Here is a 21,850-nt window from a genome sequence, read left to right on the forward strand (position 1 = left end):
CCTGTACCAATAATTATATAATTTTTTATATTACTGAATAAAGAATTGAATGACCTTTCAAATGAGCTATCGCATGTTACCTATTCTCATTTAAAAAAATCATCGATTACGTCATCGCGCCCAGATGGATGACGTCACTAGTATGACATATATGCCAAAATATCGTAATTTAAAAATAAAAATCGACCTCTTTCGGGATTTTTCCGCCTTTTTACGAAAGAACGAATTTATTCCTTTCATTTGCATCGTACTGTATAAACAAATATATGAGTGTTCAAAATTTAAAACTTTATTGTTTATTTATGAAAAAAAGTGAAATTATGTATAGGTTATATCATTAGCTACAATCCGTAAAAGTTTCAAGTTTCTACATTGTAAAAAACAAGAGAACTTAGGCCGTTTTCCATTAAAATGGTTTTTTTCTTATTTAAACAATTAATAAACATAAACAAAATTTTTTGTTGCCTATTCGTGTATTGTTCCCGCGAATGCATATGTCTGCAAATTTTCATTCATTTGCATGGAAAAAAAGGTAGTCAAATTAACATCCAAAGATTTGACGCAATCTATTGAACTAAATAAAAGCGTTTAATAAAAATTAATTTTTAGCAATGCAAATAATCGAAACCGGTATAATTTGACTTAAACTTTCAAATGCGGTAAGCAGAATTGCTATTTTATTCTTTAAACAAAAGTTATTCGAGTTCAAAAATTTAAATTTTTCGATTTTTTGAAAGTTCAACCGCGTTTATCTCGAAAACTATGCATCCTACGAAAAAACTTGTAAGAATATTTTTCCTTAGAATGATCCAAGAAATACAAAAAAATATTTTGGTTTTCGAAAAATCGCTGTTATGTAATTTTCCAAGTTTTTTGTTTATAACAATCTTATCGACATCCGGATCAACTGTTACCCAAAAAACTCGTGTTCTGCGGGTCAAAATACATAAAAAACTTGAGTAAGTCCATCTAAATAAACGAGGCCGTTGTACCCCCCTCTGGCGACAGAACTATTACATATTGCATATCGTTATCATCTTGATAAATTTATTTATGATCTATGTAATATAAATTAAATTACGTTTTAATGGTCAATTCCTATTTCCTATTATCAATTTAGCGGTGTTGATCGCTTCGCTAACAAGACATTTATTAGTAAATGCCAGTTAATCCTAAATCGTCGCTGCATTCTATACCTATCTCTTTTCATCTGTTATGGTAATTAAATATGTTTAACTTTCACGGAAAGTAATTGTTGTAATTATAACGACGAATTAATGCTTTTGTAACTATAATAATTTCTATTTTATATTGTTCAAGCGAAATAGTTTTAGCAGCCGTCATTTAGAAGAACTTTCTTGGAAAACTTACTCGAAAGGATTCTTTAGTTAATAGCAACTAATTTATATAATTGTTTTCCAATTGATAATAATTAACGAGCAATTGGACGTACCTGCCGTTGAAAATTGGAATGTTCGCCATCTGGTGAAGATAATCGATACAATTTTAAAGAAGCAGCCTAAAAATAAATGGCATCACTTATTTTTTGAATCATTATTGACTCGTATAGAACAGAAATATTAGATACATAAACTAACAATACATATTTTCTTTAAAATACATTAAAAAAATACATTTAAGAGGAAACAGTAGCAATCAACAGGTAGCGAAAACGCGTTCCAAGCTTGCGGCTGTAATTTTGAATATTTTTTCGAGATATTTGGCACACGTATTCGTAATATAATAAAGAATGGCGGTACAGAGCCCAATTTGAAAAATATATTAATATGTGGAAATTACTCTGTAATTAAATAAACTACATCCTTTCATCTTTTTCTTGGATGACGAATTGGACACGTGCCAACTCGTAACTTTTAGTGACAAAAATTTTCAAATCAAAATGTACACCGGCCAATTCGTAACTTTTCTATTACCTGACCTGCCGTAACCTGCTCGAAACTTTCTTCAGGTGAATTCGAAAGCATTGATTAAATATAATACCTTAAATCTAAACCGAATGTTTCTTGGTTTGCTTAAAAACCTTATATTTGTATTATATATACCTATAAAAAATAGCAAAAATTGAAATATCTTAATAAAATAATTGAAACAATATTATAGTGTTTCATTAACAAGTGTTATTAATATTATTTCCATCAAGTATAGCTCTACACGAGCTTGGTTTTTATCAAGTAATTGTAAATTCAATATTTAGATGTTTAGCACTGATAAATTATTTAAATCCATCTGATAAATTAAAAGCAAAGATATTTTCAATATGTTTGTTTCAAGTCTAAAACATTATACCTTTATTTAGTTACAAATTCACCGGCAGTTGATTTTTTACCGAAAAATTACCTGAGGGCCAGAGTTACTAATTGGCCTGTAATTAGGATGGGGGATTAAAATAGTTACGAATTCACCGGGACCCGACGAACTGACCTGCTCCTGCCATCGAGCCTTTCGTAGAAGATTTATTTAGTAGGCTTTCATCATTCATTCTCGGTATAATATGTCATGCCCCTTTTATACGTTTTGCATTGATGTATGGTATTATTTTTTCGTCTACATAGAATGCTTGGAGTTCCTTTATGACTTAATTCGAACTTACTGCAAAATGACTAAAAATTACAAATAAATGAAAGTTAAATACACAGAAATTAACTTTCTTTTATCTTTTTTGTTTTTGCGGAAAAAGAATAGAAAAACTTCAGTTAATGAAAAGGTCTCTTCTTCTTCTTCTTCTTCTTCTTATAGTTGTTGTAGATCGGTCGATCTGTTAATTCCGACGTTGAAGTATTTCTTGATAGATAGACTAGCAGCTATCTCTCCATCTTTTTGGTGGTCTTCCCGGTGGACGCTTGCCAGCTGGTTTTCCTTTTAGTGCAATTCTTGATAGTCTGTGCTCTGTGCTCCTCCTTTTTTTTTTACATGACTGAACCATTCTCTTCGTCTTTGCTCAAAGAAAAGGTAAGGAAGTAAAGACTTTATCAAATATATATATTTTTAGATAAGACTTATAAAAAATACTTTTGACTCAAATAATTAATTGTATACAAAGTGTTGCATTTTTTTGGCCATCAGTACCTATATGATTATTATCCCAACAGCTACGCCTATGATTTGTTATATAATAGCCGGTATGTCAAAGTTAAAGGTCAGTTTTTTAGACCCGCGAACAGACGAGACGGTTGGGCATGGGCATATCTTATTAGATCACTTAGTCGAGTGTACTGCGAGAGAAATACCAAACTTTCTCTGTACTTTCTACTCTACTGGCAGCATCCTAGATCAATACAGTACATAAATTGTAAGATTTCAAGCAAATGATATTATTTATGTAGGCTAGAATAGCAATTTATTGAAATTTGTTTAGTTTTACTTTTAAATTAAAATATATTGTTAATTAGATGGAATGGTACAGCTGCTGGCAAACGATTTCACATTTTCACGAAGAAATGTTTAATTTATTCTTATTTAGAGTTTTCTCTCAAAAATGAAGTTTAAGTCGTTTTCTTAATTAAATATATTGTTACGACACTTTCGTGAGATTTATCCCATATAGAAAAAAAATTCTTTGAAGAAAAAATATTAAAGTATTAAAAAATCCAGAATGTTCGAGAAAACATGAAATGTCTCGTAAAGTCTGGCAAGTGTTATTTTAGCTTCAGAAGGGCTGCTATGAAGTTCTTGGAACACACATTTAATGTGTGATTTTGGCAGTACCACTTGTTAAACTGTACGTCGCCATCGGGACTCCTACTTCCGATATATTAACTTCCATTGGAAAGATACAGAGATTCCCATTGAGCTCAGTAGATACGTCTTTATAGTTTCACTGTATTTAATTATTTCCTGAAAAATAGGTTTTACTCCATTTTAAGTCATTCTCGTATGACTTTCAAGTCCTTATCTTCCTTTTCATCTAAATGATGAAACTGATGAACTCTCGTCTCCATAAAATGATGAAGGTTTGTTCGAAACTCTCTTCCACATTCCGAAGCATTTGCGGAGTGATTCGCAGACTTGTATTGACAATTCGTTGACCTAAATCTCCTAAAGACATGGATGATATTCATTTTACTTTTTAGGTGTCCCCACAAAAAAGTCCAGGAGAGATAAATCTGGTGATCTAGGAGACCATTAGATGCTGTCTTTTCTTCGAAGTCAATGCCCTGGAAAATATAGGTCCCTCCAGTCTATCACCAAAAATACCAGCCCATATATTTAATTTTTGTAGTTGCTGTGTAGAAACTCATGGGGTGGGGAAACTCAATCAGATAAATAACGGCAATTATGACGATTTACAAACCATTATAAGCGGCTCTGTCACTGATTGCTCACTAATTATTTCTGAAAACTGTAAACGGTGCGGCTGTCATAATTATCCCTGTTCCTCCCCCTACCCCGTCAAGTTCCTGCACTAGGATTAACCGTTTGTTCGGTTGATTCCAGATACAGCGGCTACTTGCCTCGTATTTAACATGGAATCAAGGTGAAGATGTAATAGTTCAACTTCACTAGGTTCATTAACCACAGGCCCTTTAACCACTTTCTCGTTTTTTATTACCTATACTCTTAGCTTCATGAAATCTTTTTACTAACTCCAAAACATACTTCTTACTGTCGTATTTATTTTAATGTCGTTCATTACATTGTTGAACTGTCATATTGGCACATTTATTGTTCATAAACTACAACGAAACGCTATTTACTCTTTCCGGAATGGAATAAACCATGGCAATACATTTTCACAAGTTACAAATTACTGCTTACAACTGATATTTACAAGAGACTCCCTTTAATTTCATGTTCTTTGTGAATTTATATCATATCATTTACTTAGGGCCGGTTGTTCGAACGCTAATCAAAAATGGAATCAACTGATCATTATCAAATATTTAATTACTGTCACCAACTGTCAATGTCAACTTTGTTTGGGTTGGTGAAAACATAATTGATTTCAATTATGAGATTTATTAATCAATTATGTTAATAATTGTTATTTTAATTAATAATTAATTAATCAATAAATTATGCTAATTATCATAATGATAATTAACATAATTGATTACAATCAACTGATTGACGTACGAATGAGGGGTGTTGTTATTTGATGGTTGTTAAGGGGACTTAATTATAATCAACTTCTTGATTAGCGTTCGAACAACCGGTCCTTAGGGCCGGTTGTTCGAACGCTAATCAACAAAGATCACTATCAAATATTTAATTACTGTCACCAAAACTGTCAATGTCAACTTTTATTGGGTTGCTGAAAACATAATTGATTATAATTATGAGATTAGTTAATCAATTAACATAACAATTATTAACATAATTGATTTAGTAATTTCATAATTGTAATCAATTATGTTTTCAGCAACCCAAACAAAGTAGACATTGACAGTGATTAAATATTTGATAATGATCATTGTTGATTAGCGATCGAACAACCGGCCCTTAGTGTGATAAATGTGACAAAAAAACAAAAGCTAGGTGAAGAAAGAAATTAAAATCTAAACCATTGGCGTACTAAATCAACGAATTAAAAAGGTAAAAATATAGTGTTGTTCTGAAGCTATCTCCATGTGGAATTTTTATAATTAACTATTTAGATGGGAAATAAGCCACAAATAAATTGAAAAAAAAATTATTAACGTTTCGACGCCCAAATCGAGTGTCGTTGTCAAAATACAAAATACTACTGATTTACTACTAGTAGTATTTTGTATTTTGACAACGACACCCGATTTGGGCGTCGAAACGTTAATAAAATTATTTTTTTCAATTTAATTGTGGCTTATTTCCCATCTAAATAGTTAATTACAAAAATATAAGGTTTAAGTCTTTTTAAATAAATAAAATAAAATATGAGACCAAATTTAAAATTTTAAAAAGGGCATGAAAACGATATCCTATTTGATCACCATTGCCGTTAAAAATGTTGGTGTGATTCTTACCCTGGCTTAGGGGTGAAAGTAAAATAATCGAAAATACCGGAAAAGTGTGCCCCCTTTTAATCAAACATTAACCCGTCACGTCGGTGAGTTTATCACAAAAATGTTGTCATATTTCCTGATAATGCTTGTGTTTCGTTTTCGTCTGGAAACCCTGTGTATGCTTTCTAAGGATTAGTGGCTTGTTGCAAGAATCCAATCGTCAGTATATCCACACTTGTCAGATTCGGTCGCAGGTTTAATACAATATTAGTCCAGGGTAATAAGGTTTTTTCCATGACACTCGAGCAACCAGGGTACTGAAGCGTTTTTTCGACAGGTAATACCTATAAGAGCAAATTGTAACTATTTCCTGCGTAGGATCTGGCGGCCATTTTTATTTATAAACAACTAAGTGTAAAAAATGGCATTTTTCACTTTTTTTTTAATCAATGGAAAACAGGGAAACTTATGGTTTTTTTAGTACAAATATCTTCGAGATTATGGAAAAAGCTTTAAAATGACGTTTTACAAAGTTTGATACAGTCGAACCCGCTTATTGGAATAGCCTTCGTGCCAAGCAAAAGTATTCCTATAACAGGGATATTCTAATAACCGGTCACTGATGGCTAGTAGAAACGTTTCAGGATCTCAAATTTCTATTCCTTTAACCGGGATATTCTTGTAACAGGTATTCTAATAAGCGGGTTCGACTGTATACTCATTTATTGTTAATATAATTGCGAAAAAAAGTCGAAATTGCAAAAAACAAAAATATTTTCGCAATAACTGTAAAAATTAGTGTACAGCTTTGAAATTTTTGTCAAATAAGGGTTATTTGGTGCTTAATATGTGATAAAAATTACAAAGCGATTCATTCAATTGTTTAAATTTTATTCAAATTGTTTATCCCAGAGAGCATTTTTTTTTGCAATAACATAAGTCAGAAGAAAATGACGTTAGAAGCATTCCACAGGTGTCAAAGGAAAGATAAGCTTTATTTTCAACTCGGTTTAAAAAAAGTGAATAAAAAATGAATTTATTAGTAATAAATAATTATGCAAAAGTATCTTAAATCTTTCCTTATAAACTTTTTATTTTGTTATATAAGAAATTATACATATTTATTACAATTTTTTATCAATTATGATATAAATAACATTAGTTGGTAGTTGTGCACTTAAAACAGGGCAAAAAAGTTAATTTTTTTGGAAAAAGTTATTCAAAAAGTTTATAAAGAAAAGTTGACGATATTTTTGCATAATTATTTATTACTAATAAATGCATTTTTTATTCACTTTTTTAAACCATGTTGAAAATGTAGCTCATGCTCTTTCATTTGACACCTGTGGACTGGTTCTAAGGTCATTATTTTCTGACTTATGTTATTGCAAAAAATGCTCTCTGGGATAAACAATTTGAATAAAATTTAAACAATTGAATGAATCGCTTTGAAATTTTTATCACCAATTAAGAATCAAAGAACCCTCATTTGACAAAAATTTCAAAGCTGTACACTAATTTTTACAACAATTATTGTGAAAATATTTTTTTTTGCAATTCCGACCTTTTTTCGCAATTATATTAACAATAAATGAGTATATCAAACTTTGCAATACGTCATTTTAAAGCTTTTTCCATAATCTCGAAGATATTTGTACTGAAAAAAATCATAAGTTTCACTGTTTTCCGTTGATTTGAAAAAAAGTGGAAAATGCCATTTTTTAATAGTTAATTGTTTATAAATAAAAATGGCCGCCAGATCCTACGCAGGAAATAGTTATAATTTGTTCCTATTAGTCCAGAAAGCCACTGCGCATCCGCTAGGAAAAATATTCTAATTCGGATTTTTTGCACAATCTTACTCAAAAAGGACTCCTTTTATCAAATTCGCATGTTGCCAGGACCAAAAGGTGGTCAAAAATTTTTTAAACGTTTTTTTTGTTTTTTTCCTAAAATTATTTTTTTTTGCATGGAAAAAAGTTTTTTTAGGTTTCTTGGATCATTCCAAACAGAAAAGGTCTTTAGTGACTTTTCTCTAAAAATGACAGTTTTTGACATATAAGCGATTAAAAAATTGAAAAATTGCGAAATCGGCCATTTTTAACCCTCAAAAACTATGTGAAAAACTGAAAATTTCGATGTTGCCAAGGTAGGTAGGTATTCTTTAAACATCGATTGATGAAATCCTGAAGAGTTTTTTGCAATACAATATTCAAAACTCCTTTGTTTTTTAATTGATAATCAAGCGTGCGCGACACTATTTTCCACCGACAGTATGGTGCAAATGAAAGGAATAAATTCGTTATTTCATAAACCGGCGACTTTAAAGAAAAATCCCGAAACAGGTCGATTTTTATTTTTAAGTTATGATATTGTGGCATATATGGTATACTAGTGACGTCATCCATCTGGGCGTGATGACGTAATCAATAATTTTTGTAAATGAGAATAGGGGTCGTATGCTAGCTCATTTGAAAGGTTCTTTAATTCTCTATTCAGTAATATAAACATTTACATAATTATTTATACAGGGTGTCCAAAAAATGTTTATTAAATTAAATTATTTGACAAAAAAAGAAGCAGAAGGACACCCTGTAAAAATAATTATGTAAATGTTCACATTACTGAATAAATAATTGAAGAACCTTTCAAATGAGCTACCACACGACCCCTATTCTCATTTAAAAAAATCATCGATTACGTCATCACGCCCAGACGGATGACATCACTAGTATACCATATATGCCACAATATCATAACTTAAAAATAAAAATCGACCTGTTTCGGGATTTTTCCTTAAAGTCGCCCGTTTACGAAATAACGAATCTATTCCTTTCATTTGCACCATACTGTCGGTGGAAAATAGTGTCGCGCACGCTTGATTAGCAATTAAAAAACAAAGAAGTTTTGAATATTGTATTGCAAAAAACTCTTCGGCATTTCATCAATCGATGTTTAAAGAATATCTACCTACCTTGGCAACATTAAAATTTTAAGTTTTTCACATAGTTTTTGAGGGTTAAAAATGGCCGATTTCGCAATTTTTCAATTTTTAATCGCTGATATGTCAAAAACTATCATTTTTAGAGAAAAGTCACTAAAGACCTTTTCTGTTTGGAATGATCCAAAAAACATAAAAAAACTTTTTTTCGTGCAAAAAAAATAATTTTAGGAAAAAAACAAAAAAAAACGTTTAAAAAATTTTTGACCACCTTTTGGTCCTGGCAACATGCAAATTTGTTAAAAGGAGTCCTTTTTGAGTAAGATTGTGCAAAAAGTCCGAATTAGAATATTTTTCCTAGCGGATGCGCAGCGGCTTTCTGGACTATATAGGTATTACCTGTCGAAAAAACGCTTCAGTACCCTGGCTGCTGAAGTGTCATGAACAGGGTATATTTTTGTCTTATTACCCTGGCCTATATATAATATGCATGGTGTGAAGGCTGAAAAGTGTCTAGGGATTTAAATTTTCCATTCTGTCTTTTCCTGTATTGGCGTTAAAATCACCCAATAATATAGTTGCCTTATTTTTCTAGTGCACTAAGAGGCATTTTAATTCTTTATGAAACTTTTTTATATCTGTTCTTATACCATTTTGTATATCATTTTTACTACACATTTTTACTGCTTCTTAGAATAAGAAATTATTTATATTCAAGAAAATTTACTTACCACAAAAATTTCTTCCACAATCGACTAGCTTACTTGACCTTTAAAAAACGATAATTAAATGCGGTGACGAGAAGGTTATATAATTTTATAAATAAATACGAATTCCTATTTGTCTTGTTAGAGAAGAAAGTTTGCTAATTATAGCTCTAACTGAGTAAAATACTGCATTTTATGACAGAGGTAAATAATTATTAATATGTTTGTAAGGTACAAGTAAATTCGACATTAAGATTTTAATACAAAGAAAAACATGAGGGAATGTAACGACGTTCTGTCACATGATGTCTATCTGTAGAGTAGGGCTTGTTGAAAGCTTACTCTCGTATTGATGAAAATTTCAGACATTCACATAGGACATGCTCCAGAGTAGGGATGGCGGTTGTTGACAAAACACCGGTTTTCGGTTATACAGGTGTTTTTTACCTACGGTTTAACCTGGCGGTTATAACCGGCCAAAAAACCGGTTATTCCAAAAACCGGTTTTCGGTTTTTTTAGTCAATAGCCAATACCCAGTAGGTTACAATTACATTGCTATTTACTTTGCGATACTCCATTCGAATTGATATCAGGCATCAGTGTTGCCAAATCGGTTTCTATCAGCTTAAACTTGATCTTTCGCATGCGAGCGGCGAAAAATTTTCTTATTTTTTCTCTGAATTCATTATTTTTTCCACTTATTCGGTTTTTCACCGGTTATTACTTTAAAATGAAAAAACCGGTTATAATCGGGACAAAAAAAAGCAACCGGAAAAACCGATTATTGCGGAGTAAAAAAACCGGTTTTAGGTTATAACCGGTAGGTTTTTCCCATCCCTACTCCAGAGTTTCATCTTCTCGTTCACACTTCCTGCATAGATATGTGTCTACTAGCCTCAATATGTGTGTTTGCTTAGTTCATAATGACCAGTTAAAAAACCAACTAGGGTAGGTTTTCCAGGTAATTCCCAAGCACTTCTTTGATGCTGACTTTCCAAGGTTCCTTCGTGTTACCCTAGCAAGTCTAAATTTTCCCCCTTCTTCCCATCCTTCACGGTTAGTGTGTGAGCCACTAACCAACCAAAAAATCACCGGGTCCAAGATTCTTAGGCCTGCCGTTATCTTAGCTAGTTGGTCAGCAATGCAGTTGGCTTTATTCCCATTGTGTCCTTTAACCCAGCTTAGGATCACGTTATTACCATCCGAATCTTGAGTTAGTGATTATTAACACTCCAATGCTCACACTGATGTGACACGTGGTCAATAATAAGTTAGTAGTGCTTATCTGCTGTCCATGCAGATTATTATGGTTTTCCCAGCTATACCTTTCTAGTCTATCTCTTTTGCGGCTTTGGTGATAGCTGCAAAATGGTTTTGTCTGAACTAGGCTGTTTGAACCCACACCCAACTTTATTCTTAGGTTCAATGATCTGTAGTATATCCCACATTATGAGCCTTCTATCATTTTGGAGTCATCGGTGTATATTCAATACGCATTTGCCACGTTTGGTTTATTATTGGTTATGGTTTACTGTTTCGATTTTGTAGGGATTGTCAAAAACAAACTTAGGTTTAACTAGGTAGATTCCCTGTAGCAGTGGTAGCGCATCAAGCTCTTAGGCACCAGAAACGATATCTCAGTTGTCTCATTCCTACATCAAGGTTTACACCCGCTAAGCGCAATCGCATCAGAACAATTTAAAAATATCTTCAGGTCTTAGTTAATGGAACTAGTGATAGAATCATAGTAATTAATGAAAGCATCCTGGCAGGAAACAGAATCTACTGGAAATACGACAAAAAGAAATCAAAGATAAGAAGATTACTCAGAATACGAAATTGAAAATTTACTGAGCAGACCAGTAATCACATATTTTATGCTGCTTGATGTATTGTGTTTGACACAGAAAGATCAAGAAAGGTTGAGGATCCTAGAGAGAAACGTCATTCGGAGAATAGGAGGCCCAATAAACTTAGATAATAATGAATTTTAAACATGGATAAACGACTAATTAAGAGAACTTTTGAAAGGAGAAAACATCGTCAGATTTATCAAGGAATAGAGACTCACAGAGATATATCAAGAAAATTACCAAATGGAGACCTGTATCAGCAGACGACGAGGAGGACCCAAAACCAAAACCAGATGGGAGAACTAGATAGTTGAGGACCTTAAGAAGATGTGAATTAGAGAATGGGTAACGATAAGTAAAAACAGGAAAGAATGGAGAAATATTGTAGAAGACACCAGGTGACACAATCAGTAGTAAAACCAAAATGTTAACGCGCGATGCTAATGACTAGAAGAATGCTGAGAATCTCCTGGACAGACAGAATAACCAATGATGAAGTACTAACAAGAATACAGAACAGCAGGGAGATACTGGATTCCATCAAAATAAGAAAACTTCAATACTTGGGTCATATAACACGTGGTAACAGATATGAACTCCTAAAATTAATTATGACGGAAAGATTCAAGGAAGGCGCAGCATAGGTAGGAGACAAATGTCCTGGCTGAGAAATATCAGAGAATGGTTTGGATGCAGCTCAACTGAACTCTTTCGGGCTGTAGTGTCAAAAGTTAGAATAGCAATGATGATTGCCAACCTTCGTCGAGGAGATGACACGTAAAGAAGAAGAAGAAGTTAATGACTAATTCCCCGCGACAAATGAATTGGAAGAGTCCAAAGAGAGCGGCAATCACTCTGCTATGAGAGTAGATGCCATGATGACAGGGTCGCCGAGAGGGATGACCGGGCCCCGGTAAAAAGTGAAGGCCCCCTGGCAAAAAGTGAAGAGCGAAAAAAATTGTTTAATTTTTATAGAAATCATATTATTAATAATAAATAATAAGAAACATTTCAAATATTTTGGTTAAATTTTAATTACCTATATCTATTGTTTATAATAGTGAAAATATTTATATTAAAGGTGCTTTTCGAGTTTTCTGAGTAGCAAAAATAAAATGTCTCCAATTTTTGAAAAATCGCATGTTTTTGCCAAATCATTCTCAATTAACAAAGTTGATATGTAGGCATCTAACCAATCCTGTTTCATTGTAGCTATCATCACCTCATATAATTTTTTGTGCGAAAAAGAAAACTAAAGGATCTTTCTGCTTCTCTGTGACTGTCACCGGTAATGTGCCAAATATTCTTAACGCAATAACGATTCAAATTTGAGATATTTAATTTTATTAAGCAAATATATTGGAGAAAGTTGAGATTCACCAATATTACTTATATGTATATCGCTCTCAAATGAAAAATTTCATTTATCAATTATTCACTGATGTCTTCTTTATGAAACTTGCGCAATACATGTCAATTTTTTCTTAATATTGTCGTCATCTTCATCTCAGAATATCCATAAAATGTTAAATAGCGAATGAATTTTATTTTCCGTATTAAATCTTCTGGTTAAATTGCTTATTATATGACAATATTAAATATTTCCCAGCGAAATATTGCGCCGGGCTCAAAATTATCAGTCGCATCACTACTAGACCCAGGCAAATCATCAAAAAATCTCACAAGCTTTTCTTTATTTGATGTAGAATAGAATAGAATAGAAATATGCTTTATTGTCACTGGAAACTATACAATTTTATGGACAAAGCTTAACATAGAGTCAGAGTCATGTAAATTCTGGATTTATTCCATAATTGCTGGTAACTAATTTAGATTCTTCAACATAGATTCTTCTGATTTATTGTAAATATTGTAGAAACCATACCATAATGTTATCTGACTGCACTTTAGTATTTGACTCCTGTGATTTATTGCTGTGAAAATTTTAAACAAAATCGATTAAAGGTCATAATATTAAATATGGCCGAGTATTAATTAAACGCATTATCGGCATAAAGTGAAGAGTAAAAAAAACGGGAAAAATTACGTCTTTGGTCTGGTCGACGCCGGGCCACTTACATTGCCGGGCCCCGGTAAAATGTACCGGCTGTACCGCTCTCTCGGCGGCCCTGCATGATGATGATGATGATGATGCACAACTTTGTAAACTTTTTTTGTAATGGATACATAGAATCCGTTAATAAGGAACCACCAAACAAAAAATGAAACTTATCAGTCGGTAATCTTCACAGAAAAGATTAAACTGTAGCAAACCCCTAATCAAAAATTATTATTTGTCAAATTTATTGTTCTGTTGTTAATAAATGAGATGGGTTCGGCATTACATAACTTTAACATGTCTAAGTAATACTTAAACCGGATAATAATAGTAAAAATGTAGTTATATCATCACCGAGAGATACATGTATAAACAACCGAATGCTGGCTACTTTCTACATTATCACTTACCTCGAAGAAAAGGCGTAACGTATAATTTTCTTATGAAATGATCTTGACTTCGTACCTCACGCATTCAACACCCACCACGATCCACGATTAAAACATATCAAACGATTTTTTTAATCATACTTTGTCACGAAAAAAAGATAAATCGTTCTGGGTGGAACTGAACTGAAAAAGGTTGGGTTTTAGTTAATTCAGTTAATGTTTTTTAGATTATGTACAATTATTCTTGACATACATTATACGAGATTACATGCGTGTCTAGTTTGGATTAAAGTTCATTGTGGAATAAAAAAAGAATGAAGAAGTTTGCCAAGAAGCTAAATCATCATTATCATCCAGTTTCTTCTCTTGTCCACTGAAGGACACAAGCCTGCGCAGCACGTCTCCAGGAAGTTCGATATTGTGCTAATTGCGTCCATCTACCATCTGTCTATACCAATGGTGGCCAAGCTCCTTGATAGTCCGAGCCATTTTTGAAAATTTAAAATTTTTCCCGAGCCACAATTAAACAATTATTTAAAAAGTGTAAAAATGGTAATAAATTTTTCTCTCGGTGATTGGATTTCATGGATTTTAAGGTGAAATAAAATGGTTCACATCGTTGTTTCAAATATGGAAATAATTCTGCAAGCAGCCTATTTCAGGATGCTTCGATTCTTCATCATCTTTCCATCTTTGTCTGGGATGGTCTACTGATCTTCTGCCGTTTGGTTTATCAAAAAACCCTGTTTGTAACAGTCTGTCTTCCTTTCCTCTGATTTTACCACATGACCTGCACATTTTATCCGGTTGACTTTTATATGTCTGATGATGTTTTCAGTACCATACAAAGTCACCAATTCAGCTGTGCGGTACCACTCTCCACTCTCCTGTCAATGCATCTCTTTGAAGGCCAATTATCATTCTGAGAACTCTTTTTTTAAAAACCAGCAGCATATTTATTTCTCACTAATGTAGAGTCCATGTTTCACTTCCATCTGCAATAAGCAGGCGAATAATTGACATGCACAATCTTAATTTAGATTGTCATTTCAGCAGCTTATATCTTAATAATGATGATAGGGAGTATAATTCTCGATTCCACACAGCTATCAATGCTGAGACCTCTATTTATATGTGGTTGTCATCTGTGATTACCGCCCCTTGATATTTAAACACTTTTTCTACTTCGAAGTTGTGGTCATTAATAGTTATGTTCTGCCTAACTCTTGGTCTTGGATTTTGGGTTACTAGCTTGTATTTCGTTTTCTCTCTCGCGTCTCTTGTAGAATGAGCGACTGCACCTCGATCATCAGCAAAGGACAACAATAGTTTTGATCCTCGATTCGCGAAGCCTCCTGTCAGCTCAGATGACATTTTACTTATTACATATTCTAAGGCCAAATTGAATAGCAACGTTGATACGACGTCTTCTTGTCTGAGTTCTGATGTTACACTTAGTCGTTTATATTTGCTGTCAATAATTTAAGACATTTAACACAAAAATTAAAAGTAATTCAGGTAGATTTATTGACAGCCACAAATAATCCTTCAAAGAGCCACAGTTTGGCCACCCCTGATCTATACTTTTTATATGGTCTGTCTAGCGTGTTGGTGAAGCTACAAGAGAAGCCTCTGCTTCTCTTGTCCATGCGAGGACTTCAAAAATTCAGAACTCGTCAATATCGGCGGAAATGAGTTCAATTTTGGTTCTCGGAGGTTTTTGGGGTCGCTGAAAACGAATATGACGTCAAAAGTGATCTCCGGAGTACCTGGTGCCCAGGGTACCTACTGTTTACCTCGTCTTGTGAAGTTTTCGGCAAACTCATAAAAAATAGTAAAACATCATTACTCGGGGTCTTTGGGGCCGCTAACGACGAATATGACATCGGAAGTGATTTTCGTAGTACCTGGTGCCCAGGGTACCTATTGTTTACCTCTTTCGTGGAGTTTTCGGCAAAAAAATTATTAAACAATTAGTTAAAAATAATTACTCGGGGTTTTTTGGGGTCGCTAACGACGAATATGACATCGGAAGCGATCTCCGGAATACCTGGTGCCCAGAGTACCTACTTCTTATGGAATTTTGGGCAAATTCATTAAAAAATTAGCCAAAAATCATTACTCGGGGAGTTTTTGGGTCTCTGACGACGAATATGACATCGGAAGTGATCTACGGAGTACCTGGTACGCAAGGTACCTACTTTTTACCTCGTTTTCTGGATTTTTCGGCAAATTTATTAAAAAATTAGTCAAAAATCATTAGTCACGAGATAAACAGTAGGTACCCTGGGCACCAGGTACACGGGAGTTCACTTCCGATGTCCTATTCGTCGTCAGAGACCCCAAAACCCATAAGTAATGAATTTTACTAATTTTCTAATGAATTTTACAAATAATCCACAAAACGAGGAAAACAGTAGGTACCCTGGGTACCAAGTACTCCGTAGAGCACTTCCGATGTCATATTCGTCGTCAGCGACCCAAAAACCTCCCTGAGTAATGATTTTTGACTAACTTTTTAATGAATTTGCCGAAAACTTCATAAGAAGTAGGTACCCTGGGCACCAGGTATTCCAGAGATTGCTTCCGATGTCATATTCGTCGTTAGCGACCCGAAGAATCCCCAAGTAATTATGTTTGACTAATTTTTTAATACATTTTTTGCCGAAAACTCCACAAGACGAGGAAAACAGTAGGACTCTGGGCACCAGGTACTCCGGAAATGACTTCCGATGTCATATTTGTCATTAGCGGCCCCAAAAACCCCCCGAGTAATGATTTTTGACTAATTTTTAATGAACTTGCCGAAAACTTCACGAGACGAGGTACCTACACAGTAAGTACCCTGTGTACCAGGTACTCCGGAGATCACTTTTGACGTCATATTCGTTTTCAGCGACCCCAAAAACCCCCGAGTAACAAAATTGAACTCATTTCCGCCGATAATTGACAAGTTCTGAATTTTTTTTATTGTCTATTTGAGAGGCACTTTAAGAATGCATTTTTTATATGCAGTTTTTCAATATTATATCATGGCTCAGGGTCACAATGTTTCCTGGCCCATTCACGAATCGAATGTAAAGAAGAATTATTAAGATCCGTCTTGTCCTTTTTTTCGGAGGTTCAGTAATTTATTGCTTCGACTATAGATACTGTGCCTAAGTCTTTTTTTTATCCTATTTACTATATCCTATCGGTTATTCATTAGAAATACTATGAACTTAGTCTTAACTGTATTACTAATATTATCCACTTATTTTTTAGGTTATGTCAGCGCTCAAAAAGGAGCTCAAGAAGATCCTTGTAAAGTAAAGTCAAGAGTTGTCGGCGATATCACGTACTGCGATAGATACTGGGAGTGTGTGAACGGTCAACCAGAATTGTACGATTGTCCAAACGGTCTGGTGTTTGCAGGCAAAAACAAAGGTGTTACTGAAGGATGCGATTATCCTTGGAGGTCGAACTATTGCGACGGGAAGCAACAAGCAAGTAAGTAATACTCATTAACTTGTTAATTTCCCGGTTATTTTTTCTTCCAGCGCTATTATTTAACCTCTTGCTGCAATATCTAAAAATGACATCCGCGAGAAACTAACAACCAAGAGCAAAAATGTATCTTAGCTCTCTAAATGCCCATCTTCACCTCCCACCACTACATACTCTGTTTTTGATGGATTAATAGGGCTTTTCATCGATTGTCATTTGTTTCGAGCTTCTGTCATATGTTGTATAATCTGTGTATATTAACATTATACACGGATTATACGAAATATGACAAAAGCTCGAAACAAATTACTGCGAATGAAAAGCTCTATTAATAATTCCCAGTCGGTGGGTTTTTGTCATCTGAAAAATGCAAACTGCGTATTTTCTTTATCAGATAGCCAAATTCACTTCCAAATAAATCTTAAAAAGCACCAGTTCTTTGGTAATGTTTATCGTTTTTGTCTCTCCCACAGAATGAATGTAAATTGGAGGAATATTTTTGTCTTCTGGTAACTGCCGGGACTTGGTTAGTAGACACTGTCATATGCCTTTTGACGGTCAATAAACAGCATGTGTATGTTTATACTATATTGTACCCCAAGCGTTTTTCTATTATTCGTTTTAGACAGAACAAGAACACATTGTTCCTAAAATAACGATCATTGTGTACTGACCTTCTACCATTCTCTACAAACGTTATTTAAAAAAAAAATCAAGTTCAAAAATATTTTCTAACTGTAACGTTTATAACAATCTCTTGTTTTTTAGATCCACCAATCGGAACCGAACATTGCGGATGGCTGTATGGTATTTTCGGACACGAAACGTCCTGTACCAGATACTGGACGTGTTGGAATGGAACCGTGGTTGAACAATTCTGCATTGGTGGTCTTCTATACAACGAAAAAACCCACTCTTGCGATTGGCCCGAGAATGTAGAAGGATGTCAAAAACATCGTAAGAATTAGATTTATTTTATTTATGCTATTTATTAAGGGGGTACTTAGGCGCAAAATATTTGCCCAATGCTATTTAAATGCATTCATTCGTTTCGAATCCTGAGACAACTAAAAAGTATTTTTGAAGAATTTAAAAGCAGAATGAAAGATTACATTATTACCGAGAACTGAAAGTCCTTGAAAATTTCTATAATGTTTATTTTAATAAGTTATACAGGGGTGAAAAAAAAAAGAGAAAATTTAGTGTGATTTTTAATTTCAAATATTTCATTCAAAAGAAGCTTTTTGTTTATTCTAAGGGACTTACGTTTAAATTTTTCAAAAACATTTATTAGTTCTCTCCGGATTCGAAAAAAATGAAAGCATTTAGATAGCATTGCAATAACCTTTTATTCCGACAGTACATCCACAGTTTACCCTTGAAAGCAAGAAAGCCAAGTAAGTTTGGATTTGGAGTTCACCTAATTCGCCATAGAAGAGAAGTTTTTTTACTTATTTTTACTTCATATAGAGATCATTATCATCATCATTTTGTCAGTTTAAGCTACCACAAATGTCTCCAAGGAAAGGTGAAACCCCGAAACACGTTTAAAACAATGGTGCAGTGCCAATTGTACTTTGAAAAAAATCCTAAAAATTGGGGATGTACTAAGGATTTGGCTTCACTATTCAGTACCACTATTCAGTATAAACCTGCACCAGAAATGCTGAGCTTTATAGGCGTAATTCCATCGAGGCAACACTGAACGAGATGAGGCAAGATACAGGTATCCATTTGTCGTCCACTTCAAGGTTTGAGACTTTGAGGCACACATTTTAAAAGGTCGCATGCGTCATTTGTCTCCCTAGATCGCACGCGTCTTGTCGCATGAGCTTGTAGCATGCTTCTAGACATGATTCCATTCAGTCGATTTTAGTTTAGTATGCTATGTCTTTACAAGCAATCGCGGCAGCACCATATTTAGTAATTGCTTCGATCAGTAAAAAGAAAAGAAGTAAACCACGGCGGTGGAAAAGATTAAAGAGAGCTATAATATGTTGGTAGTGAAGAGACGCAGAATAGTTTCTATATAAAATTGATTGCATACTTTGAAGCTTTATTTCGAACTTTCACACGAATGAGTTAAGACGATTTTGAGTACTTGAGAAAGTGTGACCAAAAATAAAAAGATGATACCAACTTTTGCGAATCCTACCACCGCGTGTGAGTCCCTTATATGTATTTGAATGGGGTCTACCCCAAAATCCCGACAGCCAAAATCCCGACACGCCAGAATCCCGACAGGCCAGAATCCCGTTTGATAAGTTTCTTTTTAAAATATGATTACATTTATTTCTTGTTTTTTGTTTGTGGCCATCTGTTTTTTATTTTTTGTTACTAAACAAAAGTATTTTGTATTAAAAGTATTAAACAAAAGTCGGAATTTTTACTTATGCGAGGATTGTTGCATGTCGAGATTTTGGCCTGTCAGGATTCTGGCGTGTTGGGATTTTGGCGTGTCGGTGTTTTGGCCGTCGTGATTTTGGCTGTCGGGATTTTGGGCGGACCGATTTGAATGACTGGGAAAAGAAAAGTATTTTATTAATTCCTAGCTGAACGCTCTCTCTCGGCTTACAAAGTCATCTTCAGAGCTATGGTTAAATGTTTAAGTACCACTGATAAAGAAAGAGATCCCATTTTTTGTGTTAAAATATTTTGAAAAAATTCCTTATGTTGTTTTTTGCAAGCTTGGTCAGGGATTGGATTTTGTATTTAATAAAGTTATAAAAAAGTTAAAAACATCAGAACAGCACATGGGACTTTCACAAAAATACATTAAAATTTTTAATCATGGTAGGGTTCAAAGACCCACCATCATAAGTTGAGGCAACTCGCCTCAACGGGATTCGAATGCAAACCTTTTCCCTTTTTTACTAGAAGATGAACCGCTCTTTAATTTTAGTGTTTTCCTCTCACGGTGAAATTCACAACGTAAATTATTGATTTTCTTTTTTATATCACTTACAGTACATTCATATTTATCTGATAATAGTTTCAACTTATCAATTTTTATCTTATTGTCTTTATAAAAACTAATTTTCTTATTCTATAACTCAGGTTAGTCTTCAATAAATAACATTGTTTTTTCAATATTCACACGATAAAAGCCGCACCAATCCGTTGACTGCTGGATAGCGGCGACACTGTTCAACACGTTGAAATTTGCTTAACGGTGATGCATGCATCCCAGCAACAATGTTGTGCAACTGTTCAGTCAACATGTGGCATGCGGGAAGGCGACTTGTTTCGTGTTGCTTTTTGTCCCTTGAATGGGAATACTTTGTGTAGCATGCGACAATGACGCATGTCTCATGTTGCCTCAATGGAATTGCGCCTTAAGAAGGCACCGTATTTGCTTGTATTATCGACTATGAGAAAGCTTTTGATCGAATTAATTTTACATGCTGATATATACATATACTACGTAACATAAAATTTAATAAAACGGATGTATGAGTTATGAAGAATTTAAATTGGCTACTGGGTATGGACAGGACTTTTTATGGCAAACAATAGTAATATAAAGCGAGAGGTTCGACAGGGATAATGTATATTATCACCGCTGCTTTTTAAATTAATTTTATAAAGTATTCAAGGAAACAATAGAAGAATAGGCAGATTTCGGCAATAAGATAAAGGAGGCTCTATAACTACAAATTATACAGTGATAAGTGCGCTAATAACCGGAAAAATAACGCAAAAGACGGAAAACATAATAAGTTGTAAAATAAAAAGAGATGCAACTACTAGGGGGTGAAAAATTATCAATAGGCAACTATAAATTTACATTATATTGAGTTTCCCACCTTTAGACGTATCGGAGGAGTTTGGCAACTGTCACTGTGACAGGACTTCGATACGTCTAAAGGTGGGAAACTATCATTAAAATTGTAAATTTATAGGTTTCTATTTCTCTTTTTATTTCACAAAATATTATGTGTTCCCTCTTTTCCGTTATTTTGGGGTTATTAGCGCACTCATCCCTGTAGATGTAGTAGATCAAGTATACAAAAGTATATTGTCACTCTGCTTAACACTATAGAAGGATTTTAAGAGTTTTAAAATAGTATCAATACAACAGAAATTTTTTTTGATCTATACTAAAACTCAGCATAGTATTTAGTCCAACAAACATACACAAAAATCACGTTAAAAGTAAATAGAGCGTAGTAAATAGTTGAGAAGAACTATTACGCAAGAAGTTAATGCTAACTCTAACTAGATTAAAATTAGAATCCCAATGCCGCGAGCCACAAAATGGGACGATTTTTATGCGATGATAATTTAAACTTAAACTAAGACGAATGACAGATTGCTGCTTATGGTGAGTATTATTATATAGCATTAAAGAAAAATATTGCTTAGTACCTACAGGTATTACTCAAGGATAAAATCGAAAGCCGACGAAAAAAGAGAAAGAGAAAGCAACAAATTATTGCTCCAAATTATTCGAGAATGGACTGGCATGAGAGTGA

At 33.8% G+C, this 21,850-nt stretch overlaps 1 protein-coding gene across 1 annotated transcript in view; it reads left to right on the plus strand.

The window, feature by feature from the left end:
• The window catches only part of LOC114325098 (protein obstructor-E-like), a 74,021-nt gene that overhangs the window by 50,261 nt on the left and 1,910 nt on the right, over nucleotides 1–21,850 (plus strand). The window contains exons 2-3 of the mRNA XM_028273037.1: nucleotides 17,154–17,378; nucleotides 18,144–18,332. Of these exons, the coding sequence (XP_028128838.1) occupies nucleotides 17,154–17,378; nucleotides 18,144–18,332 (414 nt within the window). The remainder of the gene's footprint in view (nucleotides 1–17,153; nucleotides 17,379–18,143; nucleotides 18,333–21,850) is intronic.

This window comes from Diabrotica virgifera, chromosome 5 (genome assembly GCF_917563875.1).
Source record: "Diabrotica virgifera virgifera chromosome 5, PGI_DIABVI_V3a".
NCBI lineage: Eukaryota > Metazoa > Arthropoda > Insecta > Coleoptera > Chrysomelidae > Diabrotica > Diabrotica virgifera.